We start from the raw sequence: 27,111 nt of genomic DNA, 5'->3' as shown, positions 1-27,111 counted from the left end.
AAAAGTGTAAATGTAAGTGGCCTGGTGAAACTGCTTTTCCCCAGAATTGAGGTCCCCAGAACACCCAGATGCCCTGAAATATCGGTAAGTGGTAGCAAAGAGAAATCTGCATCTATGTTCTCTCTAATTTCTTGGGCTTTGGAAAAACCGCAATCAGGCTATTCCATATGTCTCAACCTGGTCAGAGGACACAAGTGATTCAGACCTGGTCAGAGGCAATATATTTGTCACCCGGTTGGAATTAAGGCACAAATGAGGCGAGATGTTGAAACTCTTTAACAAACTCAGGTGTTTATTCCTGGAGAAAACAATGCAGGAGAAGAGAAAGAGAGAGAGAGAGAGAGAATGATAAAAGGAGCTGCAAGCAGACAGTCACCACCCATGGATCCAGGGACGTCCCGTTGATCCTCCTCTCCCAGGGTACTGCCGGTGGTGGGAGCTCAGCTCCGACCTGGCTGCCCTGTCCTTTTATGCTCATGTTCTTCAGGGCATTATTGACAATTCGCACACAAACCGTAGAGAGGCGGTACTCTAATAATGATGGGTGTAGTTTAGTGAACACATGCGCAGTTCCGAGTCCCACGAGGGTCTTCCGGGTGGTTGCTGTCCCTCATGTCGTGGTGTCCGCTATTTGGCCCCACCTTTTGCACATGCTCAGTCAGCTCAAGTTATACAAGTCCATTAAGTGTGTTTCACAGTCCTGTGGGGGCTTATCAGCCTCAAACAGGGAGGTCAGAACGGTCCTGCCTTCACAGTATCGAAAGCCAACATCCTTGTTCTTTGCTCTGTTCACACTCATTCTTGCAAAGCTTTCATGATCTAATGCAAGCAGTGTTTGAGACAAGCTCAGTTTCTTGTTCTGACTCTCACACCGTAATTATCCTGGTAGGCAATGTGGTTAGAAGCATCAGGCACCAGTGCAGAGAGATGAGGATTTTCCCTGGCATGAACAGTCCCTCTGCTCTGTGGATTTGCCTTGAAATACTACACAGCCTCAAGGTATTTTAACATATATGAGACTCCAAATTGTTTATATATTACTTTTCATTACACATTTATGAGTACTGAAAGTAATTACACCTTTCCTCATTCTAGAGATGAGGAAACTGGAAGTAAAATGTGGCTCATCCAAAGCCATCTCATCTAGGTCAGCATTAGAAATCTTTAGTTAAAAAAAAGCAGCTCTTCAGAGAAGAAAAGAACTAAATGGGAAGCTTCCTGTCTCCAGATGTATTGTCCATTATGTTGCCCAAACTCCTTTAAAAAAAATTATCGGCATCTGTGATGCCTACACTAATGAATTCTGCCATTATCTATGTAAAGGGAGTATTTCCTTTCACTGGTAAATGGCAATTTTTCATTAAATGTCTCATTTATAATGAGACATAATACAAAGTGGGAAAAAAAAATGACTTTGTTACTGTTGTAGCTTTGTATGTAATGCTTTTCGGGACTCAGGGAAGGATGAAATGACAAGGCTGAAAAATCTAAATCTCTTTTATGGGCAAATCACTTTTCTCTGTCTAAGCATTTGCATTATCAACCTACACTGTTCATGTTATTTCAAAAGTGACTGAAATGAGCAGAATATTCCAAACCAAGTGTCTTTCGTATGTGTGATGACATGAAAATCTTTTCATATGACTAAAATGGCTGTTTCTCATAACACTATGCAAATGGACACTGTAGGATCTAGTAACATAATATGCGCAAGCACGTCAGGGTCCTTGTTTGTCAGCAGTGATTTTTTTGTAGCTACCTATTCATATAGCTTAATTAGCTAGCTGTCCCTGAAAGTTTTCCATCTTCTTCAATCTCATCTAATCTAGGTGACAACATTTATAGAAATAATAAAGTCCTTTCACTCTCCATTTCATCTCTTAGGAGGTTTATAATTTAACAATATTGCTACCTTGCCTGCTACTCAGCTACTGAAAGGCTGAGAGAGTTTGGCTTGTTCAGCCTAGAGAAGAGGAGATTGTGGGGAGACCTTATTATGGCCTTTCAGTTCTTAAAAGGGGCCTAAAAGAAAGATGGGAAAACATTTTATCAGGGTCTGTTGCAATAGAACAAGGGGTAATGGTTTTGAACTAAAAGAGGGGAGATTTGGGCTGGAGGTGAGGAAGAAATTTTTTACAATGAGGGTGAGGAAGACATTTTTTCCAAACACTGGCACAGGTTGCCCAGAGAGATGGTGGATGCACCATCCCTGGAGACATTTAAGGCCAGGCTGGATGTGGTTCTGGACAACCTGATCTAGTTGAAGATGTCCCTCCTCATTGCAGGGAGGTTGGACTAGATGAGCTTTGAAGGTCCCTTCCAAACCAAACTGTTCTATGATTCTATGAAACTGTAGCTAAAGTCTCTCCTGAAGCGGAGGAGACTTGGTGCTCATCAATTTGGTCTTCCGTACCCTTCTCACAAATTATAGGGAGGATACCAGATGTTTCTAGACAAGCGTTTTGCTCTTTACTGGATCATAAGATACATTAATCAATGCACCCATAGCTCTGCCTGTGCTGCAACAGCAGGTTAATTTGTGATTATTGTTCCATGCCACACAAAGCAGCCTATACCTTTGATTACCTGCAAAGTGACATTAACACGCAGCTTTATTTTCAGCTCCACTTGCATTAACACCACCAAAGGCCCATTTGCTTTCTGTGCTTCATGGGCAAAGAGGAGGCCACCTGCAGATGCCACAGCTGGTCTCACAAAGCAGCAGCTTGGGAGTGAAGAGAAAACCCGCTCATCATTCAGTGCCTTCAGGTAGTTTTAAATTCAGCACCAGCATCAAGGAGTAAGAGAAAAATCCCAGCAAAGATTCTGCATGGAAGAACGCTGCAGTACAGTCTTCAATTTTTCAAGGAGAAAGAGCCACTCTCTCAGGTATATTTTTAACTGACTGTCAAGCACAAAAGCTCAAGTATTTACCTATTGCTTCAGACTTCTCATGTCTCTGCAGCTATCTCAATCATGACAGAATTTTCTCTTAGCACGCCCAGGCTGGGCTTGGTTCAATGTAAGAGAAATTCTGGATCCTTATTATAACTGACAATAGCTCAGAAAAGCACAATTGCTCTTTCAGCTACCACTTGGCACCAACAAATTAGCAACTACCATCTATTAACATTTCCAGATTCAAATTATCTCAAATTTTTGTGGTGAAAGGGAGAAAAAAGTACACTCAAATAAATGGCTAAGATGTTAAAGAATAGCAAAAAACTTCCTATCTGAAAAAGACTTGGACAACCTCTATTAATGTGTACTATTAGTGTGAATTAAAAATTGTGTGAACAAAGTTTTGTCGGGGTTTTTTGTTTTTGCTTGTGTTTGGTTTTGTCTTTTGGTTTTTTTGTTTGTTTGTTTGTTTTTGGGGTTTTTTTTAGTTAGAATGATGGGTAACATGTTTTTTTTTTCCAGCAGCGGTCAGTTATCACCCACATATGGGCTAAATTTGACCCTTACCCTGATGTACTGCCCAAAGAGCACACCTTCTCTTGCCCACAGTGAGCTGCGGCTATTTGTTTGAATCACGTTCCTAGAACTTGCTTTAACGTCCTATTTCACCACGCACGTCTGAAGCCAGCAGGACTGGACGGGCGTTGCTGCACCAAACAGCGGGGGGCGCTGGGCCGGGTCGGGGACCGAGTCAACGGGACGGGACGGGACGGTAAGTACCCGTCCCCCGCTGAGAGTGACGGCAGGCCCTAGCCCTCTCTTCGTCCTCTCGTACGCCCCCTCGGGTTTAGCTCCCTGCCGGGCCTCACGGCACCCCTAAATCGTCCCCTCAGCCCCGGGCAGCCAGGCGGGGCAAAACAGGGCAGGGGTGTCCACGGGGACAGCAGCAGAGAAACGGGCAACCACACCGCACCCACGCTTCCCAGCACAGCCGGGGCGGACTTTCCCCTACTCCCCGCGGTAGGAAGTGGTGCGAGGGGACGAGGGAGGAAGAGGAGGAGGAAGGGGGCACGGCGCACGAGCCCTCCATCCGCCCTTCGACGGCCGGGGCGGGGCGCCGCTATGCAAATCACCCACCCTCTGGCAGCCAATAGGCGGGGGAGCCGAGTGGAGGGGGCGGGACGTTGCGCGGGGACTAGCGCTTGCCTCGACGGCGCGGTCGCTGCGCGGCAGCGGGACCCGGGAGCAGCGCGGGCGCGGGGAGACGGGACGGGGCGGGCCGGCTGTCCTGCACTGCACTGCACTGCCCTGCCCAGCCGGGGGTGAGTACCTGCGGGGCCGGGGAGGGCGAGACGGCGCTTTCCTCGGGGCCGTGCTGGTGTCGTCTCCCGCGACGGGAGCCCTGCCGTGCCCCCGAGCCTTGCTCAGCATCAGCTGGAGTTCGCGGGCGCCGACCTCCCGCAGCTGCTGCGGGACGAAGGGAGGGCATCTCTGGGCCGGGCTCCGGCAGTGGCGGTCGGCCCTCCCGTTCCCCTGCTGTCGGGGCGAGTCTTGGTGCGTGGCCGGTGCTCGGCAGCCGGCCCAGAGCAGCCGGCGAGGCGGGAGGAGCCGCGGGGCTTTCGGAGCGCCTTGCACCTCGGTTTTGCGTAAGAGTAAAGGAAACTGCCCTGTATGAGTCGAGAGGGGAAGTCTGAAGCCCGGCGGCAGGGGATGGGGCTCGGGCTTTTGAGTCCAGAGGAGCCTTGGCTTCCATCGGGTAACTCTGGTCCCTCAAAAGGGGCGAAAGGGGCGGCTGGGGTTTTGCAGGATGGGGGAAAACCAGAGGCACCTTCAAATATGAGTCTCCTCGTCCAGTCCCAACGAGCAACTGCATTTCTAGCTGCCCCATTTGTCTGGCTTAGCGAGTATTAATGTTTCATTAATAGCGCTCATATGTGGTTATGAATAGCTCCAGAGCAGATTTTGAAGAAAATAGGGTTTATATGCAAAATATAAGAGCTTTCACCCCTTCTTGGGCATCATCATGGCCAGATCTACGAGTGGGTGCAAAAGTAGCCGTTCTTTGATTGCTTCCTATTAACTGATATTCATTTCCTTTCCTGCCAAGAAGAATTCGTACTCATGTGTGTCTGAGATAACTGCATGTAACTGTGTGATACCAGGAAAGGAAATGACTAGAAGAGTAACACTGGCCTAAACCGGACATTCACACTTCTTGTTCCTGTTCTTTAGATGGTATTTTAGGAACCGTTTTTTTTAAGCTGTCAGGTGTCAAAATGGCAATATATGACTTTGTAAGAGGATAATGCAATTTGAAGGATGCTGCTTTCTCACCAGTGGTGTTACTTGCTATTTAAATTATTTTTTCGTATGGAAGTGGTGGGACTACAAGATGACCATAACTGTTTTTTTTCTTATTCAAAGGTTTAACAGGCAAACAGACTAAAGATCATCCTTAAGAAAGGATGGTTTAGATGCCCAACACCTCTGATTACGTTTTTGTCACTATTTTTTTCATTGGCTGCCTTGTATGACCACTGCTCTGAAACTGAAATTGCACAATAGATCATATGGCAAATGTGTCTGGTGTTTTGGCTGAGATTAAAACTGCAAGTTAACCTCTGTTGTCATAAAAGATCTTCATGAAGCATGGTGCATAAGATCTCTTGCAACATTAAAATGAGGATAATGTGAAAACTATTATCTGGCCACTGCACATAAACATGATGCTGTGGAACACAACTGCATATTATGTCACAGTCTTGGAGATTTTGGGTGCTGTGGCATTAGGCTTCATGCCTGACACCTTCCATTTATAACAGTAACCAATGTCTGCTCTAAAAGGAGAGATGATAGCTGCCGTGATGCATTTAATATTAATAAAGAGGGAAGAGAATCTGCTGGGTGAAAAGAGTCACCCAAATTGCTCCCCAGCATGGGCAGCGGGCCTGTGCTCGCATATACGCTGTGCTGCATGCACAGTGAGACTGGGAGCGAGGGCATGGAACACATCGTGGAAACTAAGGGCCATGGGGAGACTGTGAGACGTCACCTAATCCACTTGGTAATGGCACCTAAATCAGACCTGAGAGAGGTTTCTGTAGCCTCTCTCTGTCCTCCAAGAAAGAGGGTCCCACAGTCCTCCTACAGAGAAATGGTCCAATATTCAGCTAGTCACAGCTAGCTCAACATAGATCTTGTGTGAAACAAATTGATTACTTCATGTTTCCAGTGTCAACACAGAGAACAAACTCTGTGAGATCATTTCTCTTTTTATAGAGTCCTTTTATACATTGGAGTGCTGTGTCTCTCTCCATGGTCTTCTGCATGAAATGAACATAATTCCTTCAACTCCTCTTCTTCTAGGGTTGTATTTTCTAAGCCATTTGGAGACAATGCCCAGTATGATCCGACTTTCCTAGTGTGATAACTGTGCAGGATGTGGTATTCCAACTGAGGCCTTGCCTATGCCAAGCAGAGTAAAACCAGTCCTTCCCATGCCATCTTTCATATAAGACATGGGGTTTTTTTTACAGTGGCATTATGTTGTGAACTTGGTTTTTGGCTTGCAGTCTGCTATAGCCCCACTAATGCTTTCCTGCTACCAAACTAGGTGTTCCGTACTATGTGAATCTATGTGAATAATTTCTTCTAAATGAACTGTACCAGGCTCATCTCTATTGAATTTCCTTTTATTTTTTTGTTAGTATTGTTCTTACTTGCCAATATAATTTCTCCTCCTCTCTGACATCAAATGCCTGTTTCTGCTCCCTTCCAGTCCAGTGGCACCTGGAGACTGTATAGGCTCGTGTTTGGTTCCACTCTCCAAGCTGCTAATGGAAATATGGATAACCTCTGAGTGTAACAGAAACCCATCACAGTGCTGGCATATTCAAAAGCAGTTCTGACAGTGAGAAGACAACTGCTGTGTCAAGCATGAAGGTGCTGGACCAGATACATTTTCCATTATCTTTTACCTGGCCCATCGATTTTCTTCGACTCTTTGGCCATCCCTGTAGTTCAGGGACGACAAAGCCTGGTGCGGAAATTACTGAGGCAATGTTATTTGAGCAAATAAGCTCATCTCGGCATCGAATATGGGGTTACCACTTTTGTGCAGTTTTGCAGAGTAGCCATTTCTGGTTACACTTGCATTTTGGGCTGCCCCCCAGAACTTGCCCTCCGTGCAAGCCATCTCCAGTGAGGAGCATCATTCCCAGAGAGCAGCAGCACTGCTTTTTCCTAGGGCTGGCTCTTTGGAACCCCATCTTGGGGAGTGGAGGGACTCTGCATGAGGGGAGCAATGTGGTTCTGCAGTTTCTACATCTGTTCTGATAGCTTTTGCTGATTGTGTCGAGCATCTTGGTATCTCATCTGGCCTATGACACAAAGTGTTCAGCACTTCTCATCTAGACCGTATTTCTGTAGTTTATCACAGAGGGAATGATGTCACATCTCTTGACTTCAGAAGGCTTATCATGCATGCAGCCTTTGCTTTATCTGCTATGATAGTTAACCTGTTAATTGTCAAATTCCTGAAAAACATTTACAAAAGCCAAGAAACTGCTGAACTCTCCAGCCTTTCCTGCTACAACTTTCCTCTGTGCCATATTTGTGTTAGTATCAAATAATTTATTTTTGAAAGCAAGAATAAAGCTTGCTTGAGCTTTGGCTATGCCCAGTCAGGAACACATTCTCTAAGTACCACTGGCCCCTGTGTCCCTAATTTATACATTGTCTCAACTTGGCTGGTATTTTGAACAGGCCTGTAAACACCCATGAGCTGCAAAGTAATGTCAACTAATTGCCATAAAGCCTGCCAGTGCCTGACATGTCCTGGGACTGAGCTGTGGGTATGTATGTGTGGCTGTGGGGTTATTTCCTGGCTGAAACTATTTTGGTCCAGTTACAGTTGTGTAGATTTTGCAGTAGGAGCCAGAACTGAGCCTCATGTGTACCGGCCCACATGAACAAATACCAATAAAACACCCTGTATTTAACATTAAAGGCATTTTTAAAAGAGTATTTAATCTCCGATATTAACCCTGCATTACAAGCTTTAAATATATGTATATTTTAAAAAGTAATGCTGTTGTGCTAATTTAAAAATGTCTATAGAACATGTTGCTTCTGACTGATGATCACACGCAGCCTCATATTTCTACTCGGATGCCAGCATAATGTCTTAATCACTTACAAATACCACTGCGTGGTAGCAATAGTAGTTACATAAATGCGGTATGTACATAGCTATTTCGCTGAGCCAATGTATGTCAGGGAAGCTGAGGTGATTAATTAGATAATGTATGTACTCACGGCACTGTAGTGACAGCACTGCCTGTGAGTGAGTGCATCGTCTGATTTCCTTGCGCACTGACTTGTAATGATACCAAGCTGTAGTAATTGCCAAGAAATGCATGGATGGCTGTCTCACTGTTTATATTAGTGGCATGGTTCTCTCTTAACTATTTGCCAAGCCCATGGAGGTACAGTTTTTGCTCCCCTAGCCTCCAGGCCAATTTTACCTGAAGACCTTAGTGTTCCTTATGGCAGGAAGGATGGGTATGCTGCAGTACTCAGCCTACAGCACACTGCACGTGCTGGAAAGCACTGAATGAAGAGTGGTGTGGGACTGGTTTTCTCCACCCTGGGTGAAATACAATCCCGTGCATGTTCAGATACTTTTTGTAATGGTGTTCTGGTTTTTGGCAAGCTGTGCGCATTAAAACCGATCAGAGTCAGCTCACAGGTCTCAAGGACTCCATGGATTTAGCAGGTTTTCAATGTCTGCAGTTGCTAACTGTATATTATATATATAATATACAACAGAATAGAATATATAAAAATATATTCTGTTTCTAGCATCCTTAGGAAAAGGAAGTGGCGAAATTTGGGGTGTGCATTAGCCTTTCCTGTCCTTAACTTCCATTTTATACAGAAGCAGGATGACTGCTGGAGGGAGTTCCCAATTTTGGTAAGGGTTCAAACAACACAAGTGAAGACTTAACACTTTTCCACGGGCCATCTAGTGAAGGTGGAGAAACGTTTTTTGTCTGCTGCCCTAGTACAGCCTAATTTTGATACTGATGTCCGCAAAACCTGATAACCAGTCTATGGAAAGCACCGAGATGGTTAACTGTATTGAATATGTCTGGGAAGTACAAGATGCACCCTAGATCCTTGAATTTATAAAAAGCTGTCATACAAAAACTGAGAGTTACTTTGCATGGAAGAGATTGAGTACTGGTAAAGAAACTGAGAGAAGGCAAAGAAGAACCTTCAAAGCTATCAATAATCAAGCAATTATTGCCTCATTACTTTCAGTAAGAGGCAACAAACTATTTGAATGTTAATTTTTCCCCTCTAGGCCTTTCTTAGCCTTTAAAGTAGGAAAGGAACCACTGGAGACTTGGAGATTCTGACAATTGCAGAAATAGCCTGCAAAGAATGGAGCCATTCCAACTTCTTTGAATATATCAGCTTGTAATAAATAACTTGTTCCAGCACAAACAGAGAAGTGAACACTTTATGTAAACTTTTGGAAAAAGAAACCTGACATAAGACATTTGCAACTGCATACATTTCTCACTAGGGTGGCTGAAAGTATAAAGGAGGTATCCTGCTGCATGCAGGCTTTGACAACAACATAAAGTGGGTAGTGTCTATTAGTCTTCAGATACATTTGCAGCTTCTTGCTGGATTTCTGTAGCTTTGTAACTGGTGCCTTGAGTTAACGGATGTCTTTTCAGTCCTGAATATATTCTGTCTATTTTTAAACATTGCCCAATACAAGAAACTCCAGAGAATATAAGTTCCTTTCAGTGCAGCCACAAAAAGATTTTGAAATGCTGATCTCTGTCATAGTTGTTAATATTGGAGTTTATATACAGAGATGGTCTTAAAACAGCTCCAGAAGGCAATCTGTCCTCATAATTAGATTATGATTTTTGGTGTTTCCTTAAGCTCCTATAAATGAGAAGAAAGAATAAATAAATTTGAGAAATTCAAGCCTGCTGTTCCACCAGTGATGGACATGATTGAGAAATCAGGGAATCTAGTCTGAAAAGATGACTAGAATTCTGCTGTGAGCCAATTAGAAGCTCTTTTGGAAAGAGGAAAACCTATTGTAAACAACAGTCTGTTCTCCAAGTTAATTGATATTGTCAAATCTATTACTGGACAACATACACCAGGCAAAATTATGAAATCTGGTCTAAGACCATTGTTTCCAAAACAGAAAGATACTAGAAAATTATGATTAAATCTGAGATTCTAACTCTTAAATGAATGGTTTCAGCTGCATTTAACACTTCTTTTACCTATATATGACTTGAATTTTTGTGCCACAGCAGCACACTATTTCCTTGTAATGGAGCGTGTTCGACTTAGCTAGTCCATCTGAGTGGATTTCTATCAATACTGCATCCTCTACAAGCAGTATGGGAAGTTACTGGAATGTGCTGATGCACACTTGGCAATGAAGTAATTCTGCCTAAGAGCTGGTTATTTCCCAATTGTTCACCTCTTATTTCTTGGGTCACATCTATTGTGTGTTATACAACCAAGACCACATGTCATTCAGAGACAGGATGAGCCATGTGGGATCGTAGTGGAGCACAAAAGGACTTCTTCCTTCTGAGTAAGAGAGAAGAATTGCTGAGATAAATTGTTTTTCACTGGCTTGTTTTGAAGTATCTGTTGTTCCTCAGATAGGCCACTTCAACTGAAGTGAGAGCTTCATCTTGTAAGGCCCTGCTCTAGGCTCAAAATGATCACTGACTAGACTTTTGGTAATCCACAAGCTGGGTTAACTAGCAGCTGCCTTTTATGAGTGCTGTAAATAGAAAAGACGTAAACTGGCTTCCTTCCCAGTGATGAAGTATGGATGTTGTGCTGAAACTGCAGCTTTACTTTACCATTTGTCCCCAGACTAAGGTGTGGATAGGATATACAAATGTTAAAGCTGAAATAAAGTCGCGCAAGTCGTTTGTTTCTATAGAAATAACTTTTCGTCTTTATGTTATTTCTACGTTGATAACATTAGCACAACAATGCAAACATGCTCTGCAGGACTCCTATTTGTATGGGTGTTGGGCTAACAGAAAGGGGTTTTATATGTATGCACAGGTATAGATTTTCAGAGACAGATTTTCCTTTCCTGTCTGAAATCCCGTGTCACAGAGTTGTGTGGGGTTGCAGTCTTACTGCAATAAGACAGCTCATGTCTTTCTTATGTATCATGGGAGAGCTAGTCATTATGGTAATTACTACCAAGAAGTAGCATGCCAACGTGAAGAGATGAGTACTGAACACATCCTCAGCTGACTGTATGTACTTGGTGTGTATCTGGCTTTAAAGTTGTAACCTCTGCAGTCATTACCTGGCCTGTATTTCCTGCATGTGAGAGTGTGTGTTTGGGTGTACACACCATGACGGACTGCAGAAGGAACCTGGTTTGTACAGAAACAGATTTAGCTAGCCCAAAAATACAAACATGGAAGTACATGTTCCAGTTTGAATATATACACAGTATTTTAAAAGAAAATCAAACTAGCAGCTAATCTATTAAGACACACACTTAGAGTATGAATTAAGGTATTCATACTCTTGGGGCTGTTTTTCCAGAATACAGAGTAGTTAGTATTTTGATATTCTAATATGTTAGATGTATCTTAAATAAACCTGTGCAAGTAGTTGAATATATTTAGCACTCGTGGTCAAATTAGCAAACTTTTGACTTAAAGCTGAGTACTATAACAATTTGGACTGGACTTTTGGAGGTTGTATAATCCAGCCCCCCTCAAAACACACACAGGTAGTTCAGGTTGCTGAGGGTAATGTCCAGTGGAGTTTTGAGTATCTTCAAGGATGCAGATTCCAAAACTTCTCCTGGCACCTTTTCTAGTGTTTCTGAAATTCGGGAGGGTTTTTTTCCCCCTTTTTTCCCCTACTATGTGGCTGGCTTTTCCCTTGTTTTCACTTGGGTCTGTTGCCTCTTGTGCTGTCTCTGTACATATCCATGAAGGGTCTTCCCTTGCAGTGTGCAATTGGTGCAACAAGATGTCCCTTGAGCTTCCTGTTTTCCGGGCTGAACATTCCCAGCTGTCTCAGCCTCTCCTCACAAGTCAAGTGCTTCAGCACCTCTGACCACCTTGGTGGCCTTCCCTGGGCTCACGCCAGCGTGTCCATGTCTCTTGTGCTGGGGAGGCCCAGCAGCGACACAGCACTCCAGATGTGGACTCTCAGGTGTCAGATGGAAGGGGTCACTTCCCACCACCACTCTTGCTGCTCCAGCCCAGGATGCTGTTGGCCTCCTTTGCCACAAGGGCGCATTGCTTACTCATCTTCAACTCGATGTCCACCGGCACACCAACGTCCTTTTCCGCAGAGCTGCTTTCTAGCCAGGGAGCCCAACTTCTACTACTGTGCCAGGCCCTATAGGAAAAGAGAGATTGCTGTTCATTTTAAAGAATGAGTGCTGAGGTTATCCTTAACAACTAGTAATGCACTATATATTAATACATTGCTGTTTTAGTGACAAGCAATGCTATCAACATGTAAGCAGATGCAAACTTTCCTGAGTAACAACAGCATCTGGTAAAGGAGGTCAACTTTTCTAAATACTGGTCCGTTAAGCTGAAATTTTCGAGGTGGCTGTTTTCCTTTTCTTTCCCATGCTTGTTTGTTCATTTGTTTCAGCTCTTCAGTGTCAGTGACACTATCAAGAGAATTCTTGGAAGTTACTGTCCTCTCTTGGGAAGATCTGGTTCCCATGTGTTTGAAATAGGAATTTGAAGTGGGGAAAGACCTCTGTGGTGGCACTGCATTTGAGCCTGCCATTTTCCTTATGTAAAACTCCTAAAATTTTGCCAAATTATGAGTTTCTCAAAGCAGCAGTTTGCAAATGTCCCAAATAAATTTACTGTGTTCCTAGATCTAAAGGTGCTCAAGAAAGCAGAAATCTAAACATTTTCTTGAACCTCACAGATCTCTTTGGCTAAATATTGCAAATGCTAACCCATAGAGTAATTGAGCATGCTCTGGCACAAAGCTGAATGGGTGTCTAGGTGTCCTCTGCAATTTGTGGTGTTTGTGGCCTTAATATGATGCTGAAATACAGGAAGAAAGTCATTCCCTTCCTGTCCTCCATCCTACCCAGGAGATGTATGTAGATAAGGAAAAGCATGTTGAAAATGTGAAGGTGAAATGGGAAGCTGGCTAGGTGATGCACTTTAGAAACAGAGAAAACGACAGAACTTCGGGAGAAGGAAAGATGTCCGAAAGTCCCTGATTTTGCAGGACTCTGAAGTCAGGCTTGAAGAGGTGGCATCCATTTGTTAGGAGCTATTACCCTGGTGGGTACAGGTCCTCAATGCAGAGTGAAATATCCTAATGTTGACTATCTTGAATGTAAGTTTTGGTATGTAGTTTCAAATAATGTAGCTTTTAGAGCTAAACACTTAGAAACTGGGAAACTCCAGGCTGAAGATTCTCAGTGCAACTGTAATTTGATTCTTCTATTCACATTTAGAATTGGATTCTACTGGGTCACGGAGGTCGTGGGTGATGCTGTACATATCATTGGAGTCAAGCTTCTCAAACGTGGCCTCGATCCATGTGTTCGTTCACTGATGTCCAGCTTTTTACTTCACAATCTTACTCAGCAAAGTGCCCGAGGCTTGCAGCAGTGACGAAAGTCAGAAGGAGCTGACTTCTGAACGTACCAGGTATGAAAAACTGTGCTTTAGATGTCTCAAGTGGGCATCATAACTCGTCAAGAGTGATAACGTTGTCCCTAATCACTCTGGGCTGAACCTGTGCCTGTGGATGGGGCTCTTAGATCTGCCCTCCCCCAAAAGATTATTATGAGTTTATGAAGCTTTCCAGAGATTTCACAGGAGAAATCCCTGAGGAAATGAACAGTAGTAACACAGTAAGTGAGATTATCCCTTTACGTTGTACAACTTTTATTCAGCACACACAGACTGTAGGCAGAGACTTGGTGGAAGTGGTAGGACATAGGCCAGTGTTTAATTGCATGATCTTCCTGTGTGTAGGCAACAATGTGGTGCAATCTGAGGCCACACTTGGCAGCTCCTTACTCTTCTTCTAATGCTTGACTTTTTAACCTTTCATGTTGTACTTTAAAAAAAAAGCATTATTTTTATAGAGATGCTGCAGATTTAGTACACATGAACTTACTACAGCATTAGTATTTTCATGTTGTGAATTATCATGTATTTCCTTCTCCATTTCTTCCTTTTTGTTTTTAATCTAACACCTTATAATAGTTGTGGGTGAGAAAGACAAGTTGCAAGTTATGCTTTTGAGGGTAGGGGGAAGGAAGGGTGGACCTATTCCTACAGAATTATGAGTTTATTATGCAGCAGCTCTTAGTGTGGTTTTTTTCTGTTTGTGCTTTCTCTGTCAAGCACAAACAATAAAATGTAATTATTGTTGAGCCATCTGTCAGTCTGCTTTCTGTGGAAGGCTGATGAAATCTAGTTTTTCTCAAGTTCAAGGAATGGTGAGCATGAAGGCAACATAGTCCTGTGCACACATGAGTTAGTTTACACAAGTGGCACCTTGCTGCTGTGGACTGTCATTTTAAAGTCATAAAAGACATTGTGTGCTGTTTCCAAATGTAGATGCTAAACAGAAAGAATAAATTGCTGAACATAGCACATGGCAGTTCAAGGATGAGGCTAGATTGGCAACTCTAGGGAAACCAGTAGGAGTCATGAATCCAGTCAGAAGAGCAATGTGAGTTGAATCTATGTGGCTTATGTTTTAAATTCAGTTATCTTATCTTACATGTGTGGATTCCTGAATGAAAGCTATTCCGTCAGAATATTAATGGACTTTATTGATTTACATTGTTTGTAAAAGAAATGGTTTAAGTTGAAATTCACTTTTTTGCTTTAATGTAAATGTGATCCTAATCTGAATGCTTCTCAAGACCAGCATATATGCCACAATGAACTATATGAGCCTAGGGGGCTGTATCTGTGATGGAATCTTTCCCATCTCCTCCCTAACATCTTTAACACATTGAACAATCCCATGAAACCGATTATAAACTTGCAGTTTTAATTCACGTTAGATCTAGGCCTATTCTCCTGGGCATGTAGACATGTGACTTTTCTCAACCTGGCAATAACTGATGATCCAATGAAGGGATGTGTTGTTCACGGTGGATAGCAAGTTTGTAAATGCTGTGAAGATACTTTAATTCCTGGAAAAACAAAAATGAATCCTCCAGACACAGAGATCTAGAGATGTCCTGTTTGGTGCTGTTTCTTAACATGGTTCTCTTTCTTACTAATTTAAATGGGTCATGGGAGATACAGCTTTTGTGATGGAAAGTTTTCAGCTTTCCGCTTGCTGTAATATTTGGTGCAGGCTTCTTGCAGAAACTTTCAGATTTCACTTTCTGCAAAGACTGTAGAGTTTCAAGTAAACAACATACTTAAAGGAGACTTATGCATTGTTACCACGTAACTGGTCTGTACAGATTACTCATTCTGTGGCTTTTTAATGAAATGTGTAAAGTACATCTGAGGCAAACATAGAAAACAGATCCTGATCTGTAACAATGGTGTTACTTTATTCCTTCAGTAGGATGTTTCCATCGTATGAAAACTAAGGCTTAGGTGGATGGTTTTACTTACAAAATGCTGCTAGCAGTGTTTCATTGTTTTGTTGTTTTGTTTGACGCCTGGTACACTGTGGTCAATGGTTGCATCTGGAGACCCTAAATGTGCCTTTCCTTTCTCTCCTTTTTTTTTTTTTCATCCTATCTTGATACTTGCCACACCATTTCTCAAAACTTTTCTTTCCCAATGGTACCAGTAAATGCCATTTGTGGTTCTGAGAGGCTTCCTAGTCTTTCCTCAGGAAAAGCAAACTTAGAATGACAGGACCTGTGACATTTGGGGCAGTTGATACAATGAAGGGTCAAGATCTAGCGGAGATTTCTCTAGTGAGCAGCGGTGGGAAGCATTCAGTTAATAACACATCTACACATACTGATAGCTGAAGGCTTTCTATCATTTGCTCAAGAGTTAGTTTGTTTTCCTCCAAGTGGAATACTGGCATTTGGGGGAAAGGAGGATTGTCTAATTGTTCTTTTGGATTTGTCTTCAGGATTTGTTGTCTTATCTCTTGAACTTTTTTGGATTCTGAGTTTTGTAGTTTCTAGAAGAGTGTTCTAGCACCAGTGTTTTGGATCTGAGATCCATCATTGTAAAAAATACAGTGAACACATTAAAAATTGATATTTTGGGTTACCTTTGATGTAGTTATGTTATCTATGATTCTTATGGGTCCCTTCCAGCTCAAAATATTCTATGATGTAGTTATTAGTTATGAACTTCCAACACCTGCAAAACAATATTTTACTTGCTTCAGACTTCTTTCCTTCTGTTCCTCTATTTACAGGCAGGATGAAAGACCGGCTAACCGAGCTGCATGAATTAGCCAGGTTACACAACGAACAGTTTATTGAAAGTGAGGATGATGAAAATTCACCCCACGATGTTCTGCTTTATGAGACTGATTATGCCTTGGAAATTCTCCATAATGACATACAGAACATCCGGACAGAAAATGACTACCTAAAAGAGGATGTCAAGCGGCTCAGAAAGCAAAACAACCGCTTCCTTACTTCCATGCGCCGCCTTAGTAGCATCAAACGAGATACTAATTGTATTGCCAGAGACATCAAGGCCCGCGGAGAAAGCATCCACAGGAAACTCCAGGTAATGAGAGATTTCTGTGAAGATGCAGTAACGAAATATGGGGCCACGTCTGTTATTGCCAGGGTAGCGAAGAACCACTACGTTGACCTCATGCACTCATTTCAGAAAGCCATGTTTGAATACAATGCAGCAGAGATGAACCAACGAGAGAACTGCAAGATTCGAATTCAGCGGCAGCTAGAGATCATGGGCAAAGATGTTTCTAGCAACCAGATTGAGGAGATGATTGAGCAAGGCAAGTGGGATGTCTTCTCTGAGAATCTCTTGTCAGAAGTTAAGGGGGCTCGCTCAGCCTTGAATGAGATAGAGACACGTCATAAGGAGCTTGTGAAGTTAGAAGGTCGCATCAAGGAAGTTCATGAGCTCTTTCTGCAGGTGGCCCTATTAGTGGAGGAACAGGCAGACACCTTTGATGTCATTGAGATAAATATGCAAAATGTTGAGGACTATGTAGGAGAAGCTAAAGAGCAAGTGAAAAAAGCTTTGGAATACAGAAGAAAACACCCCCTCAGAACAATCCTTTGCTGCTGCTTATCCTGTTGCAGAAGACGACTGTCCCACTGAAGCTATCACAGACTGACTCGAATGTCTTCAAAATCAGGCATTCATTCTAGTGACTTTTTTCTAATGACAACCTCTAGAAATGGGGGACTATTTTGCAGTTGATTTTGTTCATCGGTTTTTTCCTAAATGTGCTGAAGGCTGTTCTATTTGAGGCCTCCTAGAAATGTTGATAAAACTATGTTTAATCTGCTTTTAATTGAAATGTACTCTGTTGCTGTAACTAGAGGTGAAGATGTCTGCAGTTTCTTTCTTAGGCAAGAAACAGGAATGAATGATGGGCTGATAACTCAGCCTAGGGAAGATGAGAAATTTCAAGAATTAACTTTATTCTTATTTGTCCAAGTTACTCTGCAGGTGGTGCAGCCTTACCGCCTGGGGAGACACAATACACCACAGAATCAGGTTTCAATTTTAACTAGTTTGGAGCCTGCTCAATGCAAATACTTGGACAGATTTTTGCTCTCTTCATTTGAGACTATACCAAGCCTGTTAGCAGGAGTAGGCCACAAAACTAGTTTCTATTTCAACTTGATTTCCACCTGTCATGAATCTTAACAGAAGTAACTGCACCTTAAATGATGATATGCACGTTTTGCTCCGTTTGTGTGCAAGTGATTGCTTTTCTCAATTTTGAGTATCCACAACTTTGTCAAGGTGGCTAGAAGCACTGCAACACTGAGGCATCTCACTGACTTTTAACTTGAGCCACTGTCTGTACTCTCAGTTTCAAAACTGCCATGCTTTTATGCTTCCAATACATTCTTCTGCTACTAAACACTTCTGCTGGAAGAGAGGCATGCAGTGGCCTTCTGCAGCAGCACACACAAGCAGACAACTGTTGGGGAATCGAGAAAGCATTTTAGGGTTTCCTGTGTTGGCACATAGACACAAGCAATTTTAGTGGAAGGATTATCCTTGTCAACAGACTTCTATTTTTTTATAAGAATTAACATGGATTTTTTTATCTCTATTTTTAATAACATGAAGGATTAAATTTATTAACATGTGATTTTACTGTACAAAAACTGTGACTTTTCTCCCACTGTTAGGAAATCTCCACCTGGGAAAGAAAGTAGACATCTTTCTTCCAAACACCGGAAGAAGACAGAAAACAACATTTTAACGTCATTTCAGTGCTCTTTTCAAACTTGAAAGTAATCTTTCCTCTTGTGTAAAGGGAGTCTGCCCACACTAGGTTTGGAATATGAGGAGGGAATAGAAAATTTGCAGCCCTGGAAACCACTGAGAGTTGTCGGTGAAACACGTATTCATAAGATCTGGTGAGTGATGATAGCTCCTACTTCTGGAGGTTTTCCAACTATTATATTTCTAGGTGGCTTCCTGGTACACTGTGATCTATTGCTGTCCTTGGAATTAATGCAGGACTTTTTTTTTCAGAAGTTAGTGATTTTTTTTTTAAACTGCTGATCCTATTTGTACCTATTTTAATAAATATATTTAAACATTTCAAATATTTTGTATTTGGGAGTTTTCCTTGGGAGATATGCATAGCCATCTCCCTGCACCAATCACAATGAAACTTTTCTGATCTTTTGAACACTAATTTTATGTGTGAAAAAACACCCAAGCATTTCATACTGTTTATATTGATATAACAAAGCAGCAAAATAAATTCAACTTCCATGCTTTCATATCCTAGTGGGAAATGCTTCTTAGCCAGATGGGATTTTTTACACAAATAAAAAACTCTTCTCAGGAATTGAAAGTTTTTTTTGCTGAAGCACCTACCTGTGGTAACATGGAAGAGTGAGGAATGCCAATCTTCTAAACTAGAAGATATTTTGATAACCAGTGATGTCCTGATGATATCAGTATTATGCTTGCCCGAGGACCTCTCCAACAACCCCATGTTCAAACTTGAAGTGGGAGAAAGGAGGGTGTTGAACTGGCACCATTACCAGTAGCTTTGGTGCTACTCAAGAAGCCAAAGTCATTTACGCCGTAGGTATTGCCATTCAAGTCAATAGAACTGTGCATTTGTAGAGAAATACCCTAAACCTCCGAGGGTCAGCATGTGGGCATGCATCAGTGAAGAATGAAATATGTATTTCATTTCGTCTGCATGTTCTTAACACTCGCCAATGCTTTTGATAAAAATGTGTACGTCTATTTTTTGGTTGATTTCTTTTTTGCACATATGTATGTCTACACATGGAATAAAAGATTTAATAAGAAAACCTGAAAGTGCAGACTGTTGTACATTGAATCAGCACCTCAGCAGTTTCTTGCATTGTGAAAGTTTAGTTTAAAAGCTGCTGGACTGATCTCTGAGTTGGTGAAAGGAGATTAAACAATGCCTAAAAAAAGCCCTCCCAATATTTGTTGCTACAGTAAATCAAACGTGTTGCATATTGAGATAGACTTACCATAATTTTCCCTATAAAACCCATGAAAAAATGAGTTTCATACATTCTAAAATAATTCTCTACTGCAAGAAAAAAAAAAATTTATTCTGGCAGTTCTGAGAGATCTTGATGATTTCATTAGTAGATATGCAAAGCTTACATTCAAATCTTTAGTCTTATTTGAGGCACAGGGAAAGAGAGCAAAAGCATGAGGAAAGCATAATTGCAGACATTCTCTCCTGACTTAAGCCTGTTGCTGCAAGGAAGAAACTGAGAATTATTGAAATACCAGCTTGAGACCCTTTAACTATTTTTAAGCAGCATCATGAGTTAGAGGCACTTAAAAAATTACTTCCAGTAACTGAAGAAATTGTTCTCTTCCTTGCAAACATGTGTTTGTTGCTTAATACTACGTGGGGTTTTCTGTCCTTCAGTTGTGTAAGAACTGAATTTTTGCCAGCCCACAGACTTGCCTAGTCACAGTAAACAGACTGTTGAAAAAAACTGATCACACTGTAGTTGCAAAGACTCATGCCACACAGGATGAGTGGAAGAAGATGATAAAAGTAGCTTGATAATATGTTAGCATACTAATAACAGAAACTGCAGAATGGACATCTTCGTGCTTGCTGAGGAAAGCTGCCTTTTCGTTCTGGCTCCTATGGAGATGTGTGTGGCATATTCCATGGGTTGTTCTTTTCTTTTCCCTCATGTGGCAGACCCTATAGCTGGGTTTGAGGGGAAAGTAGTTCAAATGTGAGGGGCTGCTTTAGCTTTTAGGGTTGCTGTTACTTTGGTTTTGTTTCCTACTGAAAGCAGCAGAAGCTTCACAAACCTCCCCCACCCCTTTCAAATCTCAGCCCTTCCTGAGGAGAAGAAAGGAGAGAAAGGGGAACTGGCAACCAGGCACACCTGGGTCCCTCTAAAAATGTAAGAGAGAATTGCATAAATATAAAAGAGAAAAAAAACCCCAACCTATTACAAAATATAATGTTTGATATATACTGGTGACCTGCCTGGATATGTGTATGAGTCTCCATTTCATCTTATGTTTTGTTTTGGCTTGTTTCTTTTTGCTTGGTTTGAGTTTTTTGTTGTTGAGCTTTTGTTTTGTTTCAAATGAATTTTAGAGAAATGTCAGTGAAACGATGGCTGCCTCAAAGCAAGGGACCCAGACTATGGACACACTTGCACACTTTAGCAGGCATCTCTCTGCATGTGTTTTGGAAGAAACTTCTTGAAGTAAAGATATAGCTCTAAGTTTAAGACCCAGACATCTTTGTTCTGGAGGCTGAACGGAGTAGCTAAGCTAACCTGCTGCTTTTCTAATCTAACCTACATTAAGGATGTTTTGAATGCACAGCCCAAGTTGTATTTTGTAATTTCTTGAAAACAAAACAGGTTCTCTAGATTTTTGAACCATGGGAGATATTTGGAATTTATTTGAAAAGGAAAGAGCTACACGTGGTTGTGTTTCCATCTCTAGGGAAGTATCACAGATATGACGAAAGCAGGAAACGGTATAATTTAATAGATACTGTATATGGTGATTATGGTTAATCTATTTCCGACACAGTGTGATTTGCACATGGACCCATGGTATTTGTTTCTCTAATGTGTAAGAAGGTGATAGCAGATATATCTTCTTCCATGTTTCTAGCATAGTGTCTTTGTAATAGCTGAGCTGAAGCCAGCAACAGCCAGTGGAAGACTGCTCCACTGTTACACCTTACCTTACAGTGCATACATTATTAGGGCACAAAGTCTTGACAGGAAAAAGTAACATTTTATTATGTTTCTGAGAGATAATGTTAGACAAGAATAGAGAATGAGATAACCTAACTGACAGTATTTCTCTACTCAATGCTTTGCTGCAAGGCACAACCCTACTGAACAGGGAGCGGTGCTAGCCATGGTACGATGCCCATTCCAAGCACACGATACAGCATGGCAAGTTCCAAAGAGCTGTTCTTTCATTCATGGGCTCCAGCGTGTGAATAAAATTAAGGTAAAAGAAGGTGTGAGTTTCATATCTGTTCTTCATCCATGCAAAATGTTAACAATTCACTTTTATTGTACGTGAGAAGTATTTTCCTTCACAAGCATGCCTCAGTACTGGGAGTGTCTGAGCAGTAACAGCTGAAGACGTCAGGCACCACCTGCACCCACAAACTCAAGGCCCAGACCCCTTACAGAGGGCAAACTACAACCAGGGTGTCCAACAGCCAAGCAGGGTATGCGCTCCTGTTCTGCTTACGGGGAAGCAGCTGGCCCCTGCATGCCTCCTCCAGTTTATCTGTGGCTGTCACAGTCTAGCCTCCCTAGCCTGTGTTGTACTGAGTTTCTCATCCCTTGGGGGCAGGCTCGAAGGTGGCAAAGTTTGGTGGGATGCAGGATGTCCATCTTGTCCTCTGGAAAATGGTCAGCAAAGGTGGCAAGAGTGGGAGCCTGTGTGGTGGCAAGGCAGTGATGGGCACTTTCCCATTCCCGCTCTTGCGCAGGGAAGAAGGGAGAGCTCCCAGTGCAGGCACTAAGCCTGGGTATTGCAATAGGCGCTTCCATAGATGAGGCGTGTAGTGGGGATTGGCAAATCTTTCCTCTGCAGTATCTTTCTCCTAATGAAGCATACTTTATAGCTTCAGACTTCGTTGTTTCTGGTTTTCCTTCTATGAGGAAGGGAAGAGGTACTGCAGGGAACAGTTGGACAGGAATAAGTGAAACGCCGGTCGGTAACACCGGGTTTCCCGAGAGCACCCATCAGTTGGTATTTCACCAGGCAGCACCGCCCGGAGCAGGGGGAGCGGGCAGAAAAGCACCGAGTTGTTTCACTTTTTGGTGTTCCGGGCCTTATCGGCGCAACTTCTCCCCAGCCCTCTCATTCCCCCGACCAGCCACACCGGCACCGCGGCCCTCCCGTCCGCCTCGCTTCAGCACGCCTCTGGGCCCCCACGGACCGACCCTGGGCTGGCACCCCGCGTCCTCCCTCCGCGCCCCAACGCCGCCCGCGTTCCCCTAAGGGCCGAGCCGCGCCCCGCCAGCCCCCAACGCTTCCGCCCGGCCCTGGGTCCACCATAGTCCGTCCGCCGGAGCAAGGCTCCCGACGCTGCCCGCCCGCCCGCTGCCGGGAGGAGCCACCCGCGCCCGCCGCCCTGTGCGCTCTGCGCCCTCCCGCGCAGGAAATCACGGCGGGAGGGCGCCGGCCGAGGGTCGCTGGCGGCGGGGGGGGGCGGGCGGGAGCGCCGCCTTGGATGTAGGAGCGGCTGGGAGGGATTCCAGTATCTGCACCAGGATGGCCGAGTGGTTAAGGCGTTGGACTTAAGATCCAATGGACGTATGTCCGCGTGGGTTCGAACCCCACTCCTGGTAAGGTTAAGTTTTTTTTTCCCGGAGCCCCGTTGCGTTGCCGGGAAGGGCGCGGTGCCCAGGCGGAGGCGCGGCCGCAGCGACCCGGTGGCCGCGGCGGGCGGCAGCGGGGGAGCGGCGCTGGAGCGGGCGGCGGCCGGCACTGCGCCCGTGCAGCCGCCGGGCCGGCGGGGGCGGTGCGATCCGGCTGCGGCTGACGCGGGCCTGCCCGCCCTGCCTGGCCGGCTGGGCGCCGCGCTGAACGCCGTAACTTTAGCTTAAAGTGAGTCGGTTTCACAACTTAATTTTGAAGTGTTTATATAATATACGTATATATCATATATATGTGTGTGTGTATCTATATATACGGTGTTTTCGTGTCTCTGGCAGGCCGCTCGGGCCTGGGCCCCGGTGGCACCGCGGGTGTCACAGCCACGCTGTCACCGGCGGCGCAGGGGTGTGACGGGCGGCCCCGGGTCGCTGGGACGGGTCCCTACCGCACAGTGGAGGCTCTCGGGCCAAAGGAGCCGCGGCACGTCGGAGGCCCGCTCCCGCCGGCGGTGTGTGCCGCAGCTCCCCGCGGCGGGACATGGAGCTGTCCTTTGGTTTCCGCTTGTGTAGCTCACGGCGGTTCTCCACACGAGTGCCTCACAAGGGAACGGCACCCGCTCGCGTGGTACCTCACAATGACATGCCAGGCAGCGGGACCGCCTCTGCAGGCGCCTGTGTCACGCTGGGTGGATGTTGCCTCCCTGCCTTCGCCCACCCCAGGTGCTCTAAAACGTAATTTATATATTTTCGTGTAGCTTATTTTTTCCCCCTCCCCATTCCAAGCACTTTGAATGCTTTGAAGGCTGTATGACAGCCTCTCACAGTGGTTTATAACGTGAAGTACCGCATGTGCCAGGGTATGCGATGAGGGCATAAAGGGTGTCTGCAGGTGTCCTCGGCCAACCTCAGAGTGTGGAGGGAAGGCAAACCCTGCTTCTGGGGTAATGGTTCCTAGTGCTGCCTCTACCCTAAACTGTGCCAGGGGTTCAACTGGAAGTTCAGCGGAAAGAGCGAGCAGGATTTTCAGCCTAACCTCCTGGGTTTGTTCTATTTCGCAGGAGAGATGTAGCAGCTGTAGTACACGTTGCAATATTTAATGTTCTATAGCATGCTTTTGTGGTTTGTTTGGGGTTTTTTGACAGGGTATTATTCCTGTGTTCTAGTATATTGAAACTGCAGGAAGCACAAATCAAGCGCAGGCTGACACGTTTTATAATATTAGTGTTTGCCAGAGCATCCTAGTCAAATCCTAATAAGGGTAAATACAGTTGTTCTTAGCCACCCTGTTCCCCAAAATTTGAGCTGAAAAATTCTAAACTTTCAGTTAAATGTATTATGTGATGATACGGGCTAATTAAAAGATAAACTCTCAAAAAAGAGATAACTTGGGGGCCTTCAATGCAATGGGAAATAGAAGGTGAAATATTTCAGTCAGGATGTTTTATTTCATTTGGCATCACAAATGCGGAAATAGTATAAACTCAGAAATACGATAAGTCAAGAGGGAATTGTGGAGAGAAGTGTGGTCTGGTGGTGGATTTCTAGGTATGTATATTGTCTTTTTTTGATTGTTCCCACAGTTAAATTGTAAATGCAAGACTTACTGCACTTTCCAGAACTGTTCATTAAAAACTGCCAAGTTCAAATGTTTTATTAAGTAAATGTTTGTTCCTATTCTTCATTAAGGTACAAATTAGTAAAAATGTGTGCATGTTTGAAGGTATGTTTTACCTGTAATGTTGTAATGGAAAAATACTGCCCTTCAGAAACCCACATCTTTGAATATAAATTGTGTCGTTCTGCTTATGTGCTTATTTATGAGCATGTGTACATACAGGGAATGCTCATGTAGATCTTGTGGATGAGGTGCTGATATTCATGAAAAGTTGGCCCCAGCTATGTCAGTTACAGAATGGATTAGTGGCAGCTATTCAGCATTATGAGAAAGAAAACAGAAAACTAAAAATAACCACAGTTTTTACAAGAATATTAATCACTGACCAAACTGAAAAAATAAAAAAGGCAGTTTTTATGATAAAGCAGTATACAAAACTGGAGTTGTTGGTTGGAAATGCTTCTGTTTCAGGCACAGCCCTTTCCTTACGAGATTTGTTTTGCAGAGAACTTCCCTCAGTCCTTTGGTGAAACTGTGTTCCCTACTTTTTATAATGGCTTGTTAGAGCACATGCAACTCTGGAATGGAACAGAAGGCTTTTGAAACTTTCCTGCTCTCAAGAAATATCCATAAAATCTACTGGCAACATGTCCCAACCCCTTCCTACACTTTTCCATAAGGAAAAGGATAATCTGCTAGGGTTATTGGTTTCTATTTTAGGCGAAGTGGCATGGTGGTATAATGTGTTTCAGCTCTGGACCTGACCATGATTTTGATTTAAGGTTCTTATTTTATCGAGCATGTATTTTTCTCTGTTTGTTTTTAATAGCTTCCTTGTTAAACTCTCATGAATTATTGGTGGTTGGCTTTGCAATTTGACATTCTTATATGCACTCGTTATACTCTGGCCTTTAGTTCAAACAGTATTGCTTTCCATTGGACTTTATTCTTGTTTTTCTACAAAGGTCATTATCTGTTGGATCCTTGCCTCAGTTGTTGAAGAAATTGGAAAAAGTATAGTGACTAGTGCTAGAAACTGTAATAAATAAAAGAGCTTCGTAGGCAAACGGTTGAATGCTACCCTGATGAACCAGGGGTGTTTCTTTTGCTACTGCAGATTTCCTGTCTCATGAGGAGCCAGTCAGTTAAAATAGATGTTTCATAAGCACTCACTCATTTTCGTGTTCCTTATTTTGTGGTATCCATCTTGAGAACCTCAGTCTGATTTGAAGAAATACAGAGCTTTTGCAAATGTAGGTGAAATCTATGTACCACCCTTACTTTAAGCAGTCTCTGAAAAAAATCATATGTTTCTGAGCAGTCAATGTCATTCGAGATACTTGACATTAATCTTTTCATACTTCAATTTCCCGTTGTGTAAAATAGAGGTAATAGAAATATATCATTGGCAAAAGGGGCTGCTTTGAGTAAATTATTTCTTGTTTGTGAAGAATTCAGGTAGACACATACGTACTCTGGTCATGTTAGACAAGCCCATGAGTAGAATATCAATGAATTCGGACTATAACGTATAATAAATAGGGTGCGGATGCACCCTATGAGCTGTGAAGGCAGTATTGAACAACTGGTTAGTCAGCAAGCACCGCAGGACGAGGTGGGAGTCTTATAGGAAGACAGCAAGCCTTAGTTTAAAGGGGATCAAATCAATAAGAAGGCAACCTATTGGTAAAATGTTATTTAGATGATAGTTCAGTATAGTTTAATACTTTTCAAAAACTTTCAGCAGCTTTTTTTTTTTTTCCAGTTACATTTTAGTATGTGATGGAAGCATATAATTTGTAACTTCAGTTAAACGATCTTTCCATCATTCCCAGTGACCAGTATATCATATTGAGGGAAAAAGTGTAAAAAGGCTGTGAAGTTCTTGGTCTATTACATAATACTGTATGTAGGATGATCAGCAATCTCTCTGATTCTTACTGCAGACTAGTTTAAGGTCTGTAAAGTAAGACCAGTCTCTGATGTTAATGGGAACAACTGCATGTAAAATATTTGGTAATTATTGAATTCTTCTCATTTTGGGGCCTGTATGCTAAAAAAAAAAGGGGTAGACTCCATTTTCTGGATTCTTGCCATTCTCGGGATGCTTGTTCAAAGATTACCACTATATAATATAGACAGTTGTGTCACTGTTTATACATGTGTCTTTATACAGGTTCATTTTCAACAGCTGATGGGCTGCTCATCTGCTGGCTGCACCTCATCTTACCTGCAAGTTCTTAAATTGTTTCTCAACAGACTCGATAGCCACAGCAACCAAATGTCATTAGCAATGTTAGCTAATTCTGCCTCTTTCTCCAGGGCATTCATTACAACACACACTCCAAAACAGATCCCTGCAACATTTTATTGCTTAATTATTTTTCTTGGTTTTGATGAGGAAAAAGAAGAGATCTTCTGCTAGGTTAGGTCAATCTAAGCAGCAAGCTCTGGGGAATCATATTGTGGTAGTAGCTTGACTGCCCTGACCACGGCATTGATAGAACAGAAC

At 43.1% G+C, this 27,111-nt stretch overlaps 1 protein-coding gene and 1 non-coding gene across 3 annotated transcripts; both read left to right on the top strand.

Annotated features, from left to right (window-relative positions):
- Nucleotides 1-4,134: 4,134 nt before the first annotated feature.
- On the top strand, nt 4,135-19,423 carry STX11 (syntaxin 11). 2 transcript variants are annotated; one of them, XM_030499918.1, is made up of 3 exons: nt 4,135-4,223; nt 13,433-13,628; nt 16,342-19,423. In XM_030499918.1, the coding sequence occupies exon 3, from the start codon at nt 16,347-16,349 to the stop codon at nt 17,223-17,225; it is 879 nt and encodes a 292-aa protein (XP_030355778.1). In that variant the 5' UTR covers nt 4,135-4,223; nt 13,433-13,628; nt 16,342-16,346; the 3' UTR covers nt 17,226-19,423. The 2 variants fall into 2 exon arrangements, with proteins under 2 accessions (XP_030355778.1, XP_030355779.1); XM_030499919.1 differs by lacking the exon at nt 4,135-4,223 and having other exon boundaries at nt 13,349-13,628.
- A 3,451-nt stretch (nt 19,424-22,874) lies between these two features.
- TRNAL-UAA lies at nt 22,875-22,957 on the top strand. Its single transcript has one exon. It is a non-coding gene; the product is annotated as a tRNA-Leu (tRNA).
- The last annotated feature ends 4,154 nt before the right edge of the window (nt 22,958-27,111 follow it).

This window comes from Strigops habroptila, chromosome 10, assembly GCF_004027225.2.
Source record: "Strigops habroptila isolate Jane chromosome 10, bStrHab1.2.pri, whole genome shotgun sequence".
NCBI classification, from domain to species: Eukaryota; Metazoa; Chordata; class Aves; order Psittaciformes; family Psittacidae; genus Strigops; species Strigops habroptila.
Note: the sequence above shows the minus strand (reverse complement) of the source record. Positions and strands in the feature narration are given on the sequence as shown.

Coding starts and splice junctions, on each gene's coding strand:
- STX11 (XM_030499918.1), top strand. CDS start 16,347: ATGAAAGACCGGCTAACCGAGCTGCATGAATTAGCCAGGTTACACAAC.